The sequence below is a fragment of the Alnus glutinosa genome, chromosome 8, assembly GCF_958979055.1.
Source record: "Alnus glutinosa chromosome 8, dhAlnGlut1.1, whole genome shotgun sequence".
In the NCBI taxonomy this organism is placed as follows: Eukaryota; Viridiplantae; Streptophyta; class Magnoliopsida; order Fagales; family Betulaceae; genus Alnus; species Alnus glutinosa.
Genome location: NC_084893.1, coordinates 29,704,202 through 29,725,383, shown reverse-complemented (window position 1 = coordinate 29,725,383; position 21,182 = coordinate 29,704,202). Strand labels below are relative to the sequence as shown.

The 21,182-nt window shown below is 35.6% G+C and overlaps 3 protein-coding genes across 3 annotated transcripts; all 3 read right to left on the bottom strand.

Annotated features, from left to right (window-relative positions):
• Nucleotides 1-401: 401 nt before the first annotated feature.
• Nucleotides 402-8,357, bottom strand: LOC133874865 (vacuolar cation/proton exchanger 5). Its single transcript, XM_062312750.1, has 14 exons — nt 7,995-8,357; nt 7,854-7,893; nt 7,345-7,497; nt 6,793-7,059; nt 6,642-6,709; nt 6,520-6,548; nt 5,269-5,465; nt 4,954-5,166; nt 3,747-3,881; nt 2,983-3,099; nt 2,858-2,911; nt 2,018-2,134; nt 955-1,048; nt 402-838 (listed from the first exon to the last, which is right to left on the bottom strand). Exons 3-14 carry the CDS (start codon nt 7,387-7,389, stop codon nt 816-818), a joined length of 1,359 nt encoding a protein of 452 aa, XP_062168734.1. The 5' UTR covers nt 7,390-7,497; nt 7,854-7,893; nt 7,995-8,357; the 3' UTR covers nt 402-815.
• A 4,334-nt stretch (nt 8,358-12,691) lies between these two features.
• On the bottom strand, nt 12,692-14,221 carry LOC133876016 (oleosin H1). The gene has a single exon (XM_062314313.1). It carries the CDS (start codon nt 13,313-13,315, stop codon nt 12,860-12,862), a length of 456 nt encoding a protein of 151 aa, XP_062170297.1. The 5' UTR covers nt 13,316-14,221; the 3' UTR covers nt 12,692-12,859.
• A 1,713-nt stretch (nt 14,222-15,934) lies between these two features.
• Nucleotides 15,935-20,459, bottom strand: LOC133875297 (probable galactinol--sucrose galactosyltransferase 1). Its single transcript, XM_062313389.1, has 13 exons — nt 20,116-20,459; nt 19,313-19,572; nt 19,144-19,234; nt 18,721-18,769; nt 18,527-18,618; nt 18,336-18,443; nt 18,103-18,237; nt 17,604-18,014; nt 17,346-17,487; nt 17,181-17,248; nt 16,960-17,094; nt 16,565-16,782; nt 15,935-16,453 (listed from the first exon to the last, which is right to left on the bottom strand). Exons 1-13 carry the CDS (start codon nt 20,304-20,306, stop codon nt 16,065-16,067), a joined length of 2,289 nt encoding a protein of 762 aa, XP_062169373.1. The 5' UTR covers nt 20,307-20,459; the 3' UTR covers nt 15,935-16,064.
• Between the last annotated feature and the right edge of the window lie 723 nt (nt 20,460-21,182).

Below are 21,182 nucleotides of genomic sequence, written 5' to 3'. Positions count from 1 at the left end.
GAGTAAACCACAGCCTCTCACACCCTAACTTATTCTAATATAGACCCCAATTATGCGGCAAATGTACTACTACCCTACCCCATAGTTTCATTGTTCTAGGCACTAGTAAAGGTGAACTGCAAATGATAAAACAAAGGGAGTTCTCAAGTGTAGGGGTGGGAAGATTCAAATTAGATCTCTTTTATAGAAATTAACGGCTCTTTTGACGACGCTTTCTGAGAAAACTTTTTGTTTTTTAGCAAAAAAGAAAATAACAAATATTAACGAACAACTCAAAACTATTTTTATTTTTTTTTTATGTCACGTCACAACCAAAAAGCAAAAAATAACTAAAAAGTTTTGCCGAACGGATAAACCCACTAGTGTAAACATGTACCATTTAGGAAAAAAAGGGTTGGTACTTATCCAAGGTACTATTTAGTATATTGAAAAAGGTTCTTCAATTTGAACCATCAAATGTGTTTTAAGAGCAACATATAAACGTCATTAAGCAGAAAAAGAAAGAATATAAAATCCTAAAACCAATACCACCAGTCCTGAAGGTTTGCATCTGTTCCAAGATTCCCATTCATGCTGATAAATTTACAGCCTCAAATAAGATGGAAATCTCGATTTTTTTACAATACACTTGTAATCAAAGTGAACATTTGGTATCCAAGCAGAAGCTGAAGAACAGAGAACATAATAGGCAAAATATCGGTTATCCGAATTTACTCCCGAGCCGAAGCAGGTAGAAAAGTTGAAAATTGAAATATATACAGCAGAATGGACCTAAGCTTTGGCAGATCAACCTTATGAATCAATGCCTTTATTGACTATGTTTCTAATTGACCATCATCTGCAAAATCACAATTCAATACTACTATGGTCACCCACACGTCAAGACATGCTTTATATAGCGTGTACATACAATGACTAAGCAGGAGAAACAGAAGCTTTCATTTTAGAACTGACCCTCTGAAGAATCTACATGTACAAAGAAACTCGCAGCGACTATCAGATAGCAAAGAATAAGCATTAGTCCTTTAAAGTAATTAGAAGTTCCTTCCTGCAAATAAAACATTGGCAACATATCAGAATATATATATATACATGTATATGATTACCAGAAGATAATAATAACCAATAAAATAGAATTCACAAAAATTATTAGCACAAACTTGTTCACAGCACACTGGGCAAACAAGACAACTCGGTAGGACTTTATAATTTGGCACCATCGACCTCGAATTACAGGCTGTCATGGCATACATATAATATTTGGGACCAATCACACTATCCATTTGTGGTTTGGCTTAAATTTGAGTTGTCCACATGTGGTTTAAAAATGTGTACTTTACACACAAAGGTCACATTCTTTAATATTTTCTCAGACCCAACTCGTCAAAACTATCATGTGCAAATCACATGTCTGATCTATATAACTAAGGCTGACAAATTTTTACACGACATGCGAACCCAACATGAAATTAGCAAGTTCTGATTAAGAGATCTAACCCATTTAATTAAATGAGTCGGGTTAGAGTTTACATGCATAATCTTATACTCATGCCTCGACCCAACCTGAACCTGACAAACGACAAAGGGGTTGGCAATTTTTTAAACGACTTGTGAATCCGACACGAAATTAGTAAGTTAGAGTCGAGGAGTCTGACTTGTTTAATTGAATGGGTCGGATTATAATTGACCTATATAGTTTTATACTTATGCCTCAACACAACACAACTCGAACCCGACGCGCAAAACACGACTTGTCACCCCTACATAAAATACCATAGCAACCTTATCACAATCTAAATACATTGAAGTCATGTACCAAAAACAAAAACAAAAACAATTATATCTCAGGTGGACAACATGCAACTTTTTAACCAACAGGTTGGCAACTTGAATTCAAACCAAATCACAGGTAGGAAATGCATAATTTTCCCTTTTATTTAAAATACTTCCTTCCCTGACAATGGAACCTTTTTACCAAATTATAGAGATTCGTTTTCTTAGTAAGTGAAATACAAACCTGGAGCAAGAAGGCTACTACCAAGACAGTTATAAAAAGTGTTGCTGTCTCGAAAAGATGAAAGTTTAAGTCCATTGGTTGCCTCATAATCCAACCGACAACTACACAAAAAGGAATCTGCAGCAATATAATGACGAATTTAGAAGATTTAACACCAAAAGAAAAATCTTCAACAAAGTAATTCTAACAAGCACAATCATCAAAGAAAAAATATATCATTGATGAATGAGTCATCCAAGCACACAACGAATTATATAGTGATGCCATTCTAATGATAAGATGGATGCATGAACAACAAAGCATATGAGAACCCGATTATGCTCTAAACTACTAGCAACAAAATGGCACAAAAGAATTAGAATGGAATTTTTTGGACCTAAATAAAGAGAATAAGACTTGAAATCACTGCCCACCTACATCTTGGGCATGTCTCCTTCACGGTTATATATATTTTTGTCAAGAAGTAAGCAGGGATCATACACCAATTACTAATATACTTTAAAAAATGGAAGAGACATTAATTTCAAAAGTACTGAAGAACCAGAATTATCACTTCCTTTCCTCCGAAGTTGTCAGTCCTAAATAAGAGTACCTCTGCTACCATGCAGAAGCACTAAACATATCATGACTCGTCAACATAAGAGGATATTTTGAATAGTTAAAACAGCCATACATAGTCCAATGCAAGTCAGAAAAACAAAAAAACAAAAACAAAAAACAAAAAACAAAACAAAAAAAAGCCAATATGAATTTGAAATATAATTAAACCTAACAAACCCTAACTTTCAGAAGTATAAGATGTAAAATAGATAACAAAAAATCCATCTCGTTAGTACCTACCCCAAACATGGATATCTGTGTTGATGATCCTATTGCCACTCCTAAAGAAATGTCCTGCAGAGAAACTCGAATTATTGCATCCAATTGTAGCACAAATTGTTAGAAGAGAATGTCCAAAAGCTTACAAGCTTGTCTTTCATGGCAAACATAATAGCACTTGCATGCTCTGCAGCATTCCCCACAATAGGGAGCAAAATAACACTAATAAATGCAATTGGAATATTCCATGCAAGCGATGCTCCCTGCAAAATAATTACCCAACCAAAAAGTTCATAAATCAAAGGCTAGCATAGGCACAAAACGATGTCAGTAGAATAACACTATCAAACTTTCATTCAATTACAATCTTAAATAAGTAATCTATCCAATAGAAATTCTAGAAATCCCATCACACTTTTAATCTGAAAAGGCAAAGCTTGCAATAACCAATAACAAAGAGATGAAGCAGCAAGGAAAATGAGAAGAAGAGAGGAGGGGGCAGGTGGGTAGAGAGATTATGGTGCTTGATGAAACAGTCTCTCAACAACCCCATCTAATCATCTAACATTTTGCTCAACGTTGCATTTGTGAGGGTTTTGACCATTTGATTCATGTCTACAACTAGCTGTCAACCTAATGAACAACTGCTCCTTTTCCAGACTTGCAACCAGTCAATGACCCAAACCATATAAGTAACCATCCATACAATGCCAGCATTTGATATAACCATATAAACATGGCCAAACATAGTGTTATGTGCAGTGCATAACATGTGTACTTGAAGAATCTAATTCTAATGGGTCCTCGAAAACCAAAAGAAAATCAATGACATTCTTAAACCTGCTTGATCCTTCAAAAAATATGATAATAAATATTTCAAAGAGAGAGAGCATGAACATGAAAATATTACCTCTATTGCATCAACTAGATATTCAGATAGGACTGATATCCAAGCAGTCATAATTAAAAGCCAAATTATTGATTCCCATTTAGAGATCTCTGGAGCTTCATCATCGTCTAAAGCCTCTTCACTCTGACTCCCTTCCTGAGTTGATAACATGTATCACACCACAAATCAAAGAATTGAACAATCCAAGTTGAACTGTTATAATACAAAATAACACTGAGTATAACGGATACACAAATAAAGCAAGCCCCACTTGTAAAGTCTTAGGCTCTTAGCAAGTCTGGAAGCCAACCAAATGTAGCACTGAAGCGTACTAACTTATGTAGAAAAGCAAAAAGTTACAAAGTCCACTAGATTAAGAAGAGGAACCTGGAATATCCACAACATTAAGAAAGCATTAAAAGAGGTTTGAGCCATTCATGTCATTCATGTTTATAACGATATGACTGAAAATTCTAACAAGGTTGCCATCCTAATGCAATTCTTCATTCTTGGACTCAAATCCATGATTTGTCATGAAGATGACAAGCTGCACACGCACACGCACACGCACAAGCACACGCACACGCAAACGAACAAAACCAAAAAGAACCAAAGAAAAAAAGTTACTCTGGTGTGTGCCGTAGTCTGTAGCAGTTTTATTATTAGGTAATTCCATATCCTCTTTAAGTTTTTTCACAATTTCATTTTTAATATCCTTTTAATTTTTTTCTATTGTTAATTTACCAACACACTCAGTCATAAACCCACAACTCGACCTCACCCTGAAGCCCTTGTTTGGAATAAGAGCCGGTTGAGCTAGAGTTCGTTGATTGTCATTTTAAATTTTTAGGGTTTTTTTTGAGTTGAGATTATATTTATGTTACGAGCTAGGATTTGAAGTTTTCTTTTACCAAACAATGCCTAGTAGTTTGAAGATTTTTTTTTTTAATAAGTAATTTTTTTTCCTCAATGAGAGGGAGAGGGGAGATTCGAACTAGTAACCTTCGGTTCACGAGACGTGGTCCTAGCAGATCGAGCTACCCCTTAAGAACTTTGAAGTATTTGATAGTAAGGAAACAACGAATCCTTGGAGTGTTAAAAAATAAAATGAAATGCAAAAAGTACTAAAAGATCAACATGCGGACATTTTTAACTTATGTAAAGATATATAAATAGATAGATATAGAGAGAGGAAGAGAGAGACTGCACAACAGAAAACATAACCAACCTCATTCAGAGGAACATATTGATTCTTTTGACCCTTTAGCTGGAAAAAAAGGTATGCAGCATAAGCAACAAGCATAATGCAACTACTAAATCTTGAAAGAGCCATTTCTGACTTCCCAGGATGAGCCTCAGTGTTTGTATAATGAAGAACAGCAGGAAATAGGAGGCCCATGACTGCCATCAAGAGCAATCCAGAGCTTACGGCAGCAGTTCCCTGCATGGCAACTAAAATCAGCTTTGTACTGAAAGACACAAGACGACTAAAAAATACGAAATGTAAAGATAAAACCCCAAGGAAAGCCGCTAATATGTCCACCTTATCAAAGTGCTGGTCCTTCTTATGAAAAACAAGCCCACCACAAAAGAACGCGCATCCAAGCACCAGCAACATGTTTGACAGAACTGAGCCCAATAACGACTGCTGAACTACACGTATTAGTCCTCTTTTCAGTGCATAGATTGATATAATCAATTCTGTTGCATTCCCAAAAGTAGCATTTAAAAGGCCTCCAACTGCAAATTCCAATTAACTTCATCAAAGACAAATCCAGATAGAAAACTGATTACCAACCTCTTTATGAAAATAAAAAAATGTGCATGACACCAATTATGCCAGCAAATGAGGCCAAATGTTAAGCACGTGCATGGAAAACAATGTTGGGAGTATTACACATTGGTGCCCTTTATATTGCCAAAGCAAGAATAAAACAATTATGACTGCCGAAGTTGGCCAATACCAATGCCAACCCTTCAATCCTTAAAATTAATATCAATATCCCAAATAAAAAGGCAACTACAAAAGTAAAACAAAAATAAAAAAGAGAGTGAATCCCTTTTTTTTTTTTTTAATAAGTAAAATATCATTAAAAAAAACGCAAAACGCAGTCAAATACACAAGGAACATAAAAAAGAAGCGTCTAAGACGGAGAAGAAAAAAGAAGAAGAAAATCATGAAAAAGCTAATCACTAAGGAGCTAGGAACCCAACAGACCAAGTGAACAAAGAATAAATAAATAAAAGTTTAGAGCTCGTCAATCGTCCTTTCTTTGTACTTGAAGTTTCTATCATTTCTTTCCTTCCACAAGCACCACAAAAGGCAAGAAGGAACCGTTTTCCACACAACCGCACTCCAAGCGCAATCACCCGTCCACCAACAAGCGAATAAAAAAGAGAGTGAATCCCTTACTACCAGTATATTAAATATTTATATTACTCTACATAGACTTATAATAAGATTGTAGCTGACAAAGAAGAAACAAAGTTCATATCCAGATCTCTTGATCAAGAATGCGTATTAAATCAAAATTTTACTTTCCAGTTAAATCCTTTTTCTATTTTTCAAGTCTGATATTCTCAATGAGATCAATAAGAAGGGAGCGGGAAGTCTAATGAACGAATATCTATGGCGGTTGCGAGCAAGACTGGGGAGATAATGTGCAGAAATTGTATGGAGCCCAACAATTAAGTTTGCAGGAATTTCTAAGTACTGATGTTATAAAGAAAAAATAAACCAAAGATAAAATGTAGAAATTTACTAATTTGAATTCAGATACAACAAAAAATTTACCTGTAGGTCCAGTGTAAAAGGCTAGCTGCCTAAATCAGAATGAAAATCATTACATTAGGTACTTAACAATTCATATTCTTTCAAATAAATAAATAAATTAGAGAAAAAACATAAATTCTTACTCTGTAGCATAACCTAAACGCTCAGCCAAAGGTGTTATACCCAATAAGCTCAGAATGAAGACCCAACCCTGTAATTTACCAGAGAAAAATGAACAAAAACATACTTAAACAATAATACAAATGATTCAAGGCAGGGAGAACTCCCACTTACACGATGGCCAGTCAGTTTCGCAGCAAGAATTGCTAGTGGCCCAAAGGGCATCAGCAAGTTGAGTTTACTTGAGAAAACTACCTTCTTTATGTTCTCACACACAACATTCCTCAATGTGAACATTATATTACGACTAGTTTGCAGACCTCCAGAGCACGATCCAATTTCAGCCGTATGAGTAGGATGAAACTTCTTAGCATCTACCTCCGGGCTAAAATGACTCTCGTCCATGAACTCATGTACCGATTTTCCGTCTAGTGATCCCATCTGTTAATCGCAAAAAAAATTATAAAATTCAAAAAAATAAAATAAAATAAAAGCCCCTTCTTCCTAAACATTATTACAGTAAGGTTTTTTTTTTTTTTTTTTAATGCCCAAATGAAAATATTTGCTAACAACACACGAATTAGTCCAGCAACTGGCGCTTTCAATTTCTAAGACTAGAACCAAATGCATGCAATGATATACAAGAATATCGTTATAACATTAAGGGGTGTAGGATAAAGCTTCCCTCATCAAAAAGAAAAATGAAAATGAAGGTTGAAAACTTACTTCAAGTTGAGGCAGGACGCCAACAGTCTTTAACTTATAATCCATCAGTTTCTACTACCAACACACCAATTCCTGCATTTTCATGGGAGCATCGCCTACTTGATGAAGTGTCCTCAACATCAAAGCAACAAGATCCCAGAATCTCTAGTGCAGCTGATACCATAAAAACAACCTCAATATTAGCGACACAGATTTATCCTAAAATCTCTCAACCCATTAAAAAACGTTGACTAAGAACTCCATTTCTTTGCACATAACCAAAATTGATTAAGAATTCCTACATTTTGCTCCTGAAATTGGTTTTTCGCACGTGGGATCGACATAACACTTCCAAAATCGTACAGCATATAAAAAAGAAAAACCATAACCCCCATCGTTTGTTCCAAAAACAGAAAACCCATAACACTACGATCTCTAAAACTACATCAAACTAAAACATACCAACAAAACCCACTAAAACTAAAATCAAAATCTCTCGGATCTGCTATTCCAAAAAAAAAAAATCCAACCTTGCTAATTTGGGTCGTCTGATCTGAGATTACCGGTAAGCTGCAAATCAAATCAACAACAAAATCTAAGCTTTTCTACACCACAGATAAATTCTTTCTCACAAAAAAGACAAAAACCAAATAACTGAAAGACATAGATACATGTAGGACTTGTGCTACTGGATTCTCCGCCTTAATCGTTTGTAGTAGAGAGAGATACAAATATCAGTATCTGCTGCTGGTAACAAAGAAACCAAAGCAATAAGTATAGCCCCCGATTCAGACTTTCCGATCCACTCTATAATTCTTTGTCCGGTTTTTTCGAAGACTTTGAAAGATGAGACGCAAACGCAATACTTTTCTAACTTTCGTGAACGCACGAATCCGAGAATTCGCCCCCAAGTCTGTGCCTTCCTGCCGACTTGAGCAGTTTCCTAGCGCCTTCCTTTTGTGTTGGTGATGATTTTTTTTTTTTTTCTTGTATTTTATTATTTTATTATTTTTTATTTTTATTGTTTTGTATTGTTTCTTCTTCTGGGTAGAGTGCTTGTACGAAGATAAGGTTCTGAGAAGTACGGTGAGATCTATGCCGTTGAAGGCTTGAAGCATGCGGGGTGCGGCTAAATTCTGAGGATTTGAATTTTTTTTTTTTTAATATTATTATTATTATTCAATAAAAAGGCAAAGGGAAAAGGATTTGAATTGGATTGAAGGAAAGAAGTTATGACGAGGGCCTAGTATTTCAATGCTTGGTTATTACAATTTTTATGTATAAATGATTGAGGGGGACAGTTCCTCGCCCCTTTTTTTAAAAAAAAAAAAAAAAAAAAAAATTATTTAAAAAGAAAAAACAAAACAATAAATGGGTGAGGAAGGATGGTTGGTGTGTTTGGTAAGAATTCTAAAAAAATAAATATGTTTTTGATTTTGATTTTGCTTTTGCTTTTGCTTTTTTTTAAAATAAATTATATTTTATTCAACTTTTTTCAAACAAATCATATTTTATTCAACTTTTTCTAAAAAGTCAAATCTCAAAATTCTTGTATCAAATAATAATTGAGTTCTAATTTCAAAAATCTAACACTCAAACACACTATAAAAGTTTCCCTCAATCATTTCTTATTTTTATGATAATCTCCCTTAGAAACTGATGTAACAATGGCAATTATAGTAAAAATGAATTATTTAATAATTAATAAGACAAATTATTAGGCCAATTTATAAAAGGTTGGTAGTAAAAAGAGTAGTGTTACTCTTTATACCCATGACGTAGTATATTTAAAGTGTCTTTTCATATCAGCCACTTAAAAAAAAAAATTAAAAGACGTCATGTCAATCGGTGTGACATTAGTGTAATAAATAAGTGTGAAAAGTAACATTACTCACCTATAAATTAGGACATGTTTGGTATGTAGGAATAGACACATAAATGCCATAGTTATTCCTATAAGATTAATTATTGTTGTATAACTCTTGACACAACTGTTGTCCAACTTTGCCAACGTAGCATTTTATTTTTATTTTTTTATTCAATAAACGATGAAATCACTATGGGAGAAAATGCTCGGTCGTTTTCTTGAAGAAATAAATAAACTGTCACATAGGTAAAGTTTGACAAGAATTGTAGAACAATAATTTCTCAATCCTATAAAATAATTATCTTGTTATTTGGTTGTGCCACAATTATTGAAAATAACTAGGAATAATTATTCCTCTGAAGTGATGAATAGTTATTCTTCTAAAAAATATAGGAATAAGTATTCCCCTAGTAAAGGAATGACTCTAAAAATAATATCTTAGGAAATCATTCATCATTTTCATTCTTATCTCATCATGGGTGGTCGACCACTCCAACTAAAGCTTTGGAGGTGGTCATGGCCACCTCTAGCGGCCACCTCCTTAGTAGGCAAACTGTTTCATTATGTCATATAAAAAACTACACAAAATTTTTTTAAAAAATATATATATTTTATTTCCTTCAATTCAGTTTATTAAACTGATATCTGTTCTTAAAGCATGTAATTCTCACTATCCTTTTTAAAAAACCACTTGCCTCTAATTTAATTTGAAGGAAACCTTATTCCAAAATATATATATATTTAAAAAATATAACCAATTACGGTACTTCAAAATCATAGAATTATAAAATTAATGTTTAGATAGTCTAAGATAAAGGAGTAATTTTTAAGTATTGAGGAATAAATATGTTTTGTAAAGAATGTTGTAAAGGCTACTCAAAAAGGCCTTGTCAAGGCGGCTTGTCGGTCCCTTCAAAGAAAAGAAGGTAGCCGCTATCAAGAATAACGACACATTTAGAAAGAAAATAAAACTAAAATAATTTTGTGATAAAAAATAAGGAAAATGATCGTTAAACTTCACCTGTACAACTTGTACACTCACATTAGTCATGAAAAATGTTAGATTTACAATACCAATACAACAACTGTATAACAATCCTTCACATGAGGGTGAGTCCCACATACTGGAGCCCACCCTCATGTGAGGGGTTGTTGTACAGTTGTTGTATTGGTGTTGTACAAGAATCAAATCCCCACTAGACACAAGGACATGAGACCTACATACTGGCCCCACTTATTTGTGTCTGGTGTGAGTGTAGGTATTGTATAACATGAGTGTAACAATCACTCCTCAAAAAATAATGAATTTTTTTTGGCCTTTTGAATTTAATAAAGTAAGCAAAAGACTTTACGCTTCTCTCCGCAACACCCCATCAACACCGTCAACTACCGTTATCACGCTATGTCTTTTAGAATCCATAATTTTATTTTTTTTTCTTCGTAATGACATATTACTAACTTTAGTTTCAACGAACTTAACGCCTCAAAATCAATTTCTCAATAAATAAATAAATTTCTCAAAAGGGAAAGAATTTATATTATAGCCAAATTTAATATTATTATATCTAATGTCACATAATAAATATGTTAATATATTAAAAAAAACTTCACTTATAATTTCTAATATTTCATTAATCACTTTTAAAATAAGGTACTCAAACTTTAAACTGTATTAATTTAGAGTATCCATCTTTCAATTTTTTTAATTTCAATTATCCGTTAGAATTTTCTGTTAAATCCTATCAAAATTTTTAAAATACCCATATATTTTTTTAAGGAAAAAAAAAAATTACAAGGATAGGATTCAACACCTAAATCCTTGCAATTTTTTTTTTAATTTTTTTCCTTAAAAAAGTACGTAGATGAGTATTTTGAAAATTTCGATATGATTTAACGAAAAATTATAACGAATGATTGAAATTGAAAAAAAAATTGAAAGATGAATACTTTAAATTAACACTTTTTAAAGTTTAAATACCTTATTTCAAAAATAATAAAAAAAGTCAAGAGTTATAAGTAATGAGTTTTTCTAAAATATTATTAAAAAAAATTAAATGATACAGATATGATGGCTTTATGGTAGAAAACGTCTCGTCCAGTTTGACGGTGCGTTTAAAAGAATTACAGTCTAACTTTTTGATAGAGCACCATATTATTTTAAAAAACATATATACAATTTTATCAAACGCTTAACTATTTCTTTAAAAATTATATTTTTAAAATTGCTAATTTTCAAATCGTTTTTAAAACAAGAGTTAAATACCTTTAAGGTCCTTGAGTTTTGACAACTTTATTTTTTAGTCCCTGAATTTCAATTCGCATCACAGATGATACATCAATTTTGGGAAATGACCAAATTAGTACCCCGGTTAACTTCTCCGTCCAAAAATTAACGGTCCGCCACGTGTCAACCTCAGAAGTTGACACGTGGCACTATATAAAAAAATAAAAAATAAAAAATCTTTAAAAATTAATTAAAAAATTTTAAAAAAAAATTGAAGAAACTAAAAAAAAAAAAGGGATGGGGGTGGCCAGCCACTCCCATTTTGGCCAGGGAGGTGGCTGGCCGGTCATTCCCGTTTTGCCCTTGGGGTGGCCGAACCACCCCCAAGGGGCACGGGGGTGGTTCGGCCACCCACAGATCGGCCGATCTGGGGGTGGTTCGGCCACACCCAAGGGCAAAACCCTAAATCCAATTTTTATTTTTTTTTTATTTATTTATTTTTTTTTTCTGTCCAGGGGGTGGCCGAACCACCACATGGGGGTGGTTCGGCCACCCCAGACCGGCCAGCCACCTCCCTGGCCAAAATGGGGGTGGCCGGCCACCCCCATGGTGGCCAAGGGGGTGGCTCAGCCACCCCCTTTTTTTTTTTAGTTTTTTCAATTTTTTTTTAAAATTTTTTAATTAATTTTTTAAGATTTTTTATTTTTTATTTTTTTATATATAGTGCCACGTGTCAACTTCTGAGGTTGACACGTGGCGGACCGTTAATTTTTGGACGGAGAAGTTAACCGAGGTACTAATTTGGTCATTTCCCAAAATTGATGTATCATCTGTGATGCGAATTGAAACTCAGGGATTAAAAAATAAAGTTGTCAAAACTCAGGGACCTTAAAGGTATTTAACCCTTAAAACAATTAAGCCAAACGGACGTTAAGCCGTTTCTAGGTAGGCAAAGGCGATCATGATCATTGAAGCCAGTCTTTTTTTTTTTATTATTATTTTTGTAAAGGTTACGAGATAAGAATGACTTCGATGATCACTATATATGTTTTTGTTTCCCTTGGGAATTAAGATTCATGGCGTAACCTCTAACCAAAGAATGACTATATACCCTTTGCTTAGAAGTAATTATAGACTTTAATCATGCAAATACAAAATGTCCATACCATAACTTCATAATTAACCTTAACAAATTATTAAGCTTATAATCGAAGAAAATACAATGAAATAGAACTTCGAATACATATCCAAGGAGCTGATCGAGTAACCAACGCCTTGGCTGCTTGCAGCATTATCTATAGACTCATCTCTTTCATCGATCTTATTATATATATATCCAGTGAAAACAAATTAAGCATCCTAGGCGTACCTAAATGCACGTACAAGAGAGAAGTACACACACACACACAGAATAATATTTACAACCAAGAAACTGCTTGCTCCTTTCAACCTCGATTCCAACTGTCATAATCTGGTGCGTTCTTGATCACCCCCTTCTGCTGCAGATGAGCAGCCCAATCCTCCCCTAGTTTCTTCAATCTCTCCCCCGACTCTGCCAACCTCTCGAGCACACCTCCCTCACCAAACGTCCCCACATTATCCCCCCTGCCTCTAACATCTCGAAAAGCCCACCCGAGTGTGGACACGCCAGTCATTGCCATGGCTGCCGCCGCAGAAAACGCAGCCACGGCTCCCACAAGAAGAAGGGCAGCGCAGAACAGCAGAGGACTGAAGAGTAACAAAAGCGGAGAGCTTACGAGTAGTAGTGTCACTGCTGCTAAAAAACTGAACCCCGTCATGCCCAGAAGCGGTCCTCCTATGGCCATGCCGGTGAGTGATGCACAAAGCACCGATAAATGTTGGGAGGGTCCCTCAATAAAGACCTCTCGACTTTCCGCCATTGATTCTTGAGGTCCTTGTGCGTGGTGTTGGTAGATAGCTAGCTCGATCGATCTGCACTCTTTGGCACTCTACGTGCTAGCTGCGTTTTCTTTGGTACTGTTGGTCTTATAGCTAGCGCATGGAAGTGGCCGGAGCTTGACCATGACCACGTACCTATATACGTGTTTCATAGCTGTTCAGTTTGAATCTTACGTGGCAGTTCCGAGTGTAAATACATGTAACACATGTACGTTGATCTAGGATGTCACGCGTAGCTACTGTCCAGCTTGCACCGATACTGAATTATCTGGTATATATCATCAGAAGCACAAGGCAAAAAGGCACGACCGGGACCCCTGATGTAGTAAATTTAATTCCCACGATCGAGCCCATTAGAGTAATTGGCCAATCATTTGTATATATATTTTCTAAGAATGGAACCTGTGATCGAGGTAGCATCCGATCACTTCATGTGCTAATTACCCTTAAGGGCAAATTCTAGACTATCTGTGCAAAACGTCCTCCATGTGAACCGAGCAAGATTCAGTTTCGCCGCAGACGTCATGTCAAAGAATTATTTGCAGGAATTTAAATATCAAACCCGATAGAGATGAATGTGACCAAGTCCTAGGCTTTACCATTTAACATACCCTACCCCTGTTTAGTCATTTGCAATTTACAGTAATGGCCGGTCGATCATGGTAATTTCATATGGTCATGTGGGAGGACTCTGAAAGTACTCTTCAATTAATGTAGCCCTAAAATTTTCTAGGCCGTCGTTGACAGTAGAGGCAGATCAGCTTGACAAAGGGACATCTACGGCCTCCTCACGTACAGCCTGATCACAAGTGTCGAAACTCAAAAGCATTGAGGCGCCAGCCTGATCTGCGTGCCGAGTAAAACACGCACATATGACCCAGACAATTACAACAACAAATATATAATATAGTCAGTATTCTAGAAGAAGAAAAAAAAAAAAAAAAAACTGACCCTAAGAGCTCATTCATAACGGCTATTCTAAATTTCAAAAATATAAAATAAAATAAAATAACGGCTATTCTAAAGTTGCTTTCCTTTCTTAATTATAGGAAAACTCAAAAGGAAAAAATCACAAAAAACCCACCGTAGTTTTTCTATACATTTTTTTTTTTTACAGATATGATACATTGTCATCTCAAAATACAACTCTTAATTATTCTTGTTTGCGTGACAACTTTTACCTTTATTTTTATTTTTTTTTAAGAAACAAAACCCTAAAGCTAACTAGGAGACCACCTATGACAATAGTTTCGGCAATTAACTAGGCCTCACCTAACTGGAGCTCCTATGGTCATTTGGTAGAAGATATAAAAGTGCCGGCTCAAATTGTGCATTGGGTGGAAATAAACTATGCTAGCCGAGTTGTAGACTTTGCAGCACATACCTTAGCAAAATGTGCTATTTTGCATTCTCTAGATGAATTGTGGATGGCGAAATGTCCTTCTTACATCCAGTCTATTGTACTTGCTGAGCAAGTCTCATCTTTATAATTAATGAGAATCTTTATTCCCTCAAAAAAAAAAACTAGGAGACCACATTGCCACATGGGCGAGATGGTCAATAGTTGTATCTTGGAGTGACAAAATATTATATCTCTTATTTTTATACAAAATATTTCTTTCCTCTTTCCTTTCTCATTTCTCATCTTTTTGCCTTTAATTGGAAATTGTGTTGAAATTTTATAAAAAGTGTGAGGGTACATATGGAACTTGTATTTTGTAAAAGAAAGAAAAAATTAATTGGTATTGGGAAAGATAATTAATTGTGGAGTGTATTTAGATAAAGAAGCAAAAAAAAGAAAAAAAAAATATTGTTTCTTAAATTTAGAAAAAATCAAAAAAATGCTGTGCTAGGAATGCTTAAATAATTTTTAAGTTCTTTCCAAATTATCCCGTTATTTATTTGGTGACCAATCACCTCTTTAAAGGTGAGGAGGGAGAATGATACTTTACCGTCCCCCAGCAGACTTTTATAATAAAAAAATAATTTTTTTAATCAAAAATAGTTTTTGATGTCACATCAGCAACTGTTTCGATTAAAAAAATTATTTTTAAATGAAAAGTGACGGGCAAGGGTCGACTGTTTTGCCCCTCCTATCAGTATTCGGTGAAGAGATAGTCGAATCGCCCCCAATTACTTTATTAAGAGGTGGCCATCAGGTTGGAGTTAGTCAAGCCAGAAATAAGGATGGTTGGACCACCCCAAGTCCCAACAATACCTTTGAGGGGGCTGAGTCGGCTGACTACCCCCAACAATCACATTCGAACACCCCCAACAACCCTTTAGCCTATTTTGACTTCTTTTTTTTCCCTCTTTCTTTCAAGACTTACGTAGCATAATCCAAACCGTTCATTTAGCTTGGATGGAGGAAATTGCAAGAGATCTCAATCTATGCTATAATGACCCACTAGTCTTCTAAAACTCCTCAAAATTAGGGATTTGCACTTCCATATTCATCCCAAGAAGTGACGACCAAAACGTTTGTTTGATGAAATACTTCATTAGACAACTAGCATATTCCTCCTTTTTTTTTTTATTCATAATGGATTCTATTTGGGTCATAAACTAATTAGCATTATCAGACAACATAAGAGACTTAATTATCAGACAACCAACATTCAGATTTAGCATCTATTCTAAACAACAATATTACATGTTATAGAACAAGAAGAAACCACCATTTCCTCTTAAAGATAGATCTAGTGAATCCCTATTACTGCAATTAATAAATCAATTTAATAGCTCAATGGTTATATTCCAGAGGTACAACTCTTGGTCAGGAACTCTCAAAGAAACAGTTACCAAACCAGATCCTTCTTCGTATCTGAACTCCATCTCCTCTGAATCAACTGTTATTCTCTTGGGTCGAGCTGAAGAATAGGCTCCAAAAAGGCCACACCCACAAGCTTTCAAGACAACAGTTGTTGTGCCTTCCTCAGATTTTTTACAATTCATTTCTTTGATAGCTCCTCCTGAATTGAACATCTTGATTAGACCAATGGGGGCAAATGTAACACCATTGGACAGTTCCTTAACAGGAACCACTGTGAATACTTCATATTCTCGGGATTTTAGTGTAATTGGAATAGATGCATCCTTTGGAAGAAAAACCACCTCTCCTGCAATTGCAATCACAAAAAGTTCATCAGGTAAATTCAAACAGGTTTTTTTAAAAAAAATAAAAAATAAAATTATTTATATATAAGTTTCAAACATTATGAAAAACATACCACCAAGATGAGAGAATATGACAGTATCCCCAGTCCATGTATCATCTGCAACTCTGGGCAGATAATCAACATCTTTAGCCCTGATAACCCCAGTCATTGTACCCGGATGTTCATCGTGGATGAGGTTCTTCTTTCCAACCCTACACCAGCCAGCTCCCTGGCAGTTGAAGACCCCCACAACTCCAGAAAACTCATTCAGATTCCAGATCTTTAGAAGACTGCAAAATTAAGAGTGAAAGAAGCCAAAGTAAAGATAAATGAGCTTCTTGTGGAAAGTGACTGATAAAGTGCACAATCTCATTCAGTTTTTGTTGCTTGGTAATTAACTCGCGGGATTTATAGCTCCCCATTCTTATGAATATGGAAATGCAATTATTATTGTTATCATTATTTACCTTCTTCCATCTCTGGTAGGATCACAAAATAAGCAATCCCTTGTTGGTCTTCCTGGAAGCTTGGCCCTCGGTATAGAACCATCAGGAAGCACAAGCTTCTTCAAAAGAGTAAAGTCATGGTGTCCAGGCTTGTCACTGCATCACATACAGATATCGAATATGAGAAACCATTGGTTCCAAGAAATTCAGAACAAACATAAGTTTATTAGCAGAGATATTACCTGACATAAATAGCACATCCTCCCACAGCACGAGCTGCTGCATGATATTCAGCCATTGGGTGTAGGCTCTGACATCCAAAACAACCACAAAATTAGCATCCAACAAATCGAGAAGTACTCTGGAAATTCAATGTAAACCCACAAAATCAGATTTCGTTAGCTTACATGGAACATATCCCAATCTGGCTGCATAAATTCGCCAAGAAAAATGGTGTTGTAAGCAACTGATGCAATATGAATGGTGTGTGATGATGGTTCTCTAGGCCAGAAATCGTCTGATGCCCTTATAACAGCTGTCCGCTTTGCACTGCATAAATTCAATGTCATACCAAATCATTATTGTTTAAAAAACTCTAAAGGAATGTTAATAAGTAAAATCACAGCCAAGAAAAAAGAAAAACAAGAGTGCAAAAGAGTAGCTACCTGTACAAACCGTCTGTGTTGTGACTCATACAAGAAATAATTCCATTACCAGGGAAGTTTCTGGAAATAGATGCCTCTAAGGCCTGATGGTACTTTCTAGCAAGCTTCACCCTCCCACCATGACCTGCCCCAAGAGTTTCAAGGATGTTCTGAGCATCAACTTTAACACCATCGATACCAGCCGATGCGAGATATGAGTGGAGTTCATTATAGAAGTTGAAAACTTTTTCAGGGTTCACAAGGCCAAGCCCATTTGCTGTAATGCTTTTTAAACAATCACAAGCCTCATTTGATTCAACCCCGGGAGATGAAACAGGGTAGGCCAATTTAGACTCATAGTGTTCCATATCGCTAACACCAGGTTTAACACCACCCCAATACCCTGTTATTGCATGCCACACATAAACGTACCTGGCAATTCCAAAAATGAAAAAGCATAAATATCTTACAAAATAAAGTTGCAGCACAAGATATGAAAATCTAAATAAGAGAATCATACTTTAGAGCATGTTTGTCCTTTATTTCACCAACAATGTGGCGAAGTCCCAATGTTGGATCCTCTACTCTGTGACCCTCTTTCCCATCTTTCTGAAATTTGTGGTTCTCTTTGATATTTGTCAGCCTGTTTGCAAAGCTGAACGACAGGAAGACAGCAAAAATGACAAATATTGTTAGCCAAAAAAAGAAAAGGTGGCACAACAAAAAGAGAAGTCTTTTGCATAGAGCACTCACTTGGCTGCATTATCAGCTTTGGATTCAGTGCCAGTGGGATCCATGCTAACTGATTGCCATCCATCATCAATTATAACAAATTTTGGAGGAATTCCACCCTTCTCTAAGCTGCAATAGTTTTACTTGTTAGTATCTTTCTATGATGCCATCCATGTTACTTCAACTACTACCCATGATGAGAAAATCAATACCTCTCTAAACCTTGCTTAACGCCCTCTGAAGTGACATCAGTATAGAAAGCATCCCATGTACACCAGCCAAACCAGTTCAACATGTCTGGCATCTGAAGCATATAATATAAAGAAGTTAGAACTTATGAAGTTAGATATGAAATGGTATAAAGTTAGATATGAAATTAGAACTCCAGCCAGAGGATACTATATACCTTCTTTCTCTCACGATGAGAAAATGTCTGTAAATGTTTCTCAACGCTCCTGTACATAAATGGATGTATTCTAAAGTTAAGATATGTGTAAAGAAAGAGCATTTCGCTTATCGAAGTTAAAATTCTGCAGTAAAACCTGGACTGTTGGACAGATTCAAAAAGTCTAAGAGGATAAGATCTAGTATAGTACATGTACACGAGTGATCTAATTCACATGGTATGTGACAGTACTTAAATCTATAAGTGGTTCTTCAAGGAAAAACACTAAAAAAGAATGTTTCTTCTAAATTCCAAAATAAAGGAAATGAAATGTGTACGCGTCTCTTCAAGGATAACTTAGACATGAAATTTAAAACAATGAACAGAAATTGAGGGATATTGGTATTTGCCAATTTATAAAGGTGGATAAAACTTAAAACTTACTTCACTGCATTTGTGATTACATCAAATGGGTCTGGTCCAGCAGCCACAAAAACCAAATGACTCCCCTCAAATCCTTCAACAGCGGGATCTCCTGCAAGAAACCACAATTTTCATCATCATTTTAAAGACAGCCAAAAATGACAATACACTGATCAGGCATTTTTCATACCACTTTCCAAGCAAATCTCCAACTCATTTTGTTCATTTCCCTGTAGAACAGCCCTGAAATCGCCTTCAAGAATCGGTAAGAAAACAGTATACAAGGCGGATTGGTCCATTCCACCTTTGCTTTCTTCATCAACATTAGAAAAATCGTGCGCTTCAACAATCAAAAACTGGGTCTCAAAGGGTATATCTTGGCCGCAATTACCCATCCTCTGTGTCATCCACCACATCTTGAAGCGGAAAACGCACATAAAGCGCAATCCCCTGTAGAACCATAGAATTCATCACAACATGTAAGGCAATAATCCAAATTTTGAGCCTTTCCCACATACAGGGCTTGTTTGGTAATCTACTAACTTTATATCACATCAATAACATTTTATTACTATCTAAATAAAAATAATCTACTACAATACAAAACTTTTTCACTTTTTAATACAAATTCATTTTACTTTATATCATATCTACGGCTTCTTACTACTTCTCCTAACTCCCACTTCCTTACCAAACAAGGTAAAGCCGACAATATCCCAAAACGGTAATATTGCAAATTAATTCTTCGTCTGGGTGCTAAGAAAACGAAGAAGAAAAAAAAGATAAGATAATCAAAAGTTTTTTGCCCAAAAGAAGGAGAAGGAGGTTATGATTGAGGTAAATCCCCATACGTTGAAATGTTCCCATCGTACCAAAACAAGAATAAACATAACAAAAATCCAGCAGAATAGTAATAACGTTCACAAGCAAAAACCAAAAGAGCCATTCCTTTTCATTTCATTCAACAATGTAAATGATCAGAGAGAAACATACTCAAGCTTCCCAATTGGGAAGACCCGGCGGCTACCCGTCTGATCGGATCTGACGCCAATGAATGCCCCATTCACCAATGCACCACCGGAGGCCGGAGTTACCACAATGTTCTCATGCACATCACGCAGCACAGGCTTCCCCAACACCACCAACTTCCCATCCGCCACACCTATCCCCGCCCCAACAGTCATCTTTCACTTCCCAGCTTCTTAATTTCCTCAAACCAACCAAAAAAGAAAAACACAACACCACCAGTCCTCCTCTCAAACGCAAAAGAGAATTGAAACAAGAAGCCCAACAGTAGTACGAAAATTCACGAGACGATAGATGATATCTCTCAAACACGGGGTGGTATTTATATTGATAAAAGTTTATACGTAAAAGGGCCCTTCCTCGGACTTTGTGTGAAACACGGAATCAATCCAATGGATTCGCTGTTAGATATATGTCTCACATCATGTCTCTATTCATGAACACATATATGTGCAGTACCTTATAATAAAACAGGTTATCACATGTTTTGTCAGGCATGCATGTGAGCCGCCCACCCATCATATTGAATCGCGACCGTTCATTTCATTTGGTGGGCCACCTGCAATTCTTGTAATATAGGAACGTACTTGACGGGTTATGAAGCATGATTTCAAGGTTGAATAGGTTGGCGATGCACTGGATTGCTGCCTTAAAAAGAAATATCTCCCTCGTGAAAATTGAAGTCAATATCTGTATGTAATAAAGTAATCATAATCAATGGCGTTGAAAACGTAATAAAACAAACTACGTGTTGCCACATCAGATGGTACGCAGATACAGCTCAGATCCTACTTGGCGTTTAGATCAAGACAGACGAGACAGCGTGGAACAATCAGATTGCCAGTGTTGTTGAGTTTGTGAATGGACCGGCTCTAGTTGGTGCAAAAATGCTCATCTTTTGCACTAAATATGTTTTTTTGCATGAATCATGTGATTGATTCATAATTGATTAAAAGTTCAATTTTTCTTTTTTGTCAAAATCATTGATTAAAAGTTATAATATTAGTGAAGTCCACGTATTCGTGATAATTGTG

What these genes read in the sequence shown, in the direction of transcription:
- LOC133875297 (XM_062313389.1), bottom strand. Translation starts at nt 20,306, where the DNA reads ATGACTGTTGGGGCGGGGATAGGTGTGGCGGATGGGAAGTTGGTGGTG. An exon ending in TTCCCAATTGGGAAGCTTGA is followed by an intron (nt 19,573 to 20,115) that starts GTATGTTTCTCT and finishes ATGGTTCTACAG; the next exon opens with GGGATTGCGCTTTATGTGCG. An exon ending in GTTAAGCAAGGTTTAGAGAG is followed by an intron (nt 18,444 to 18,526) that starts GTATTGATTTTC and finishes AAACTATTGCAG; the next exon opens with CTTAGAGAAGGGTGGAATTC.
- LOC133876016 (XM_062314313.1), bottom strand. Translation starts at nt 13,315, where the DNA reads ATGGCGGAAAGTCGAGAGGTCTTTATTGAGGGACCCTCCCAACATTTA.
- LOC133874865 (XM_062312750.1), bottom strand. Translation starts at nt 7,389, where the DNA reads ATGGATTATAAGTTAAAGACTGTTGGCGTCCTGCCTCAACTTGAA. An exon ending in CGTTTAGGTTATGCTACAGA is followed by an intron (nt 6,549 to 6,641) that starts GTAAGAATTTAT and finishes ATTCTGATTTAG; the next exon opens with GCAGCTAGCCTTTTACACTG. An exon ending in AATATGTTCCTCTGAATGAG is followed by an intron (nt 3,882 to 4,953) that starts GTTGGTTATGTT and finishes TTATCAACTCAG; the next exon opens with GAAGGGAGTCAGAGTGAAGA.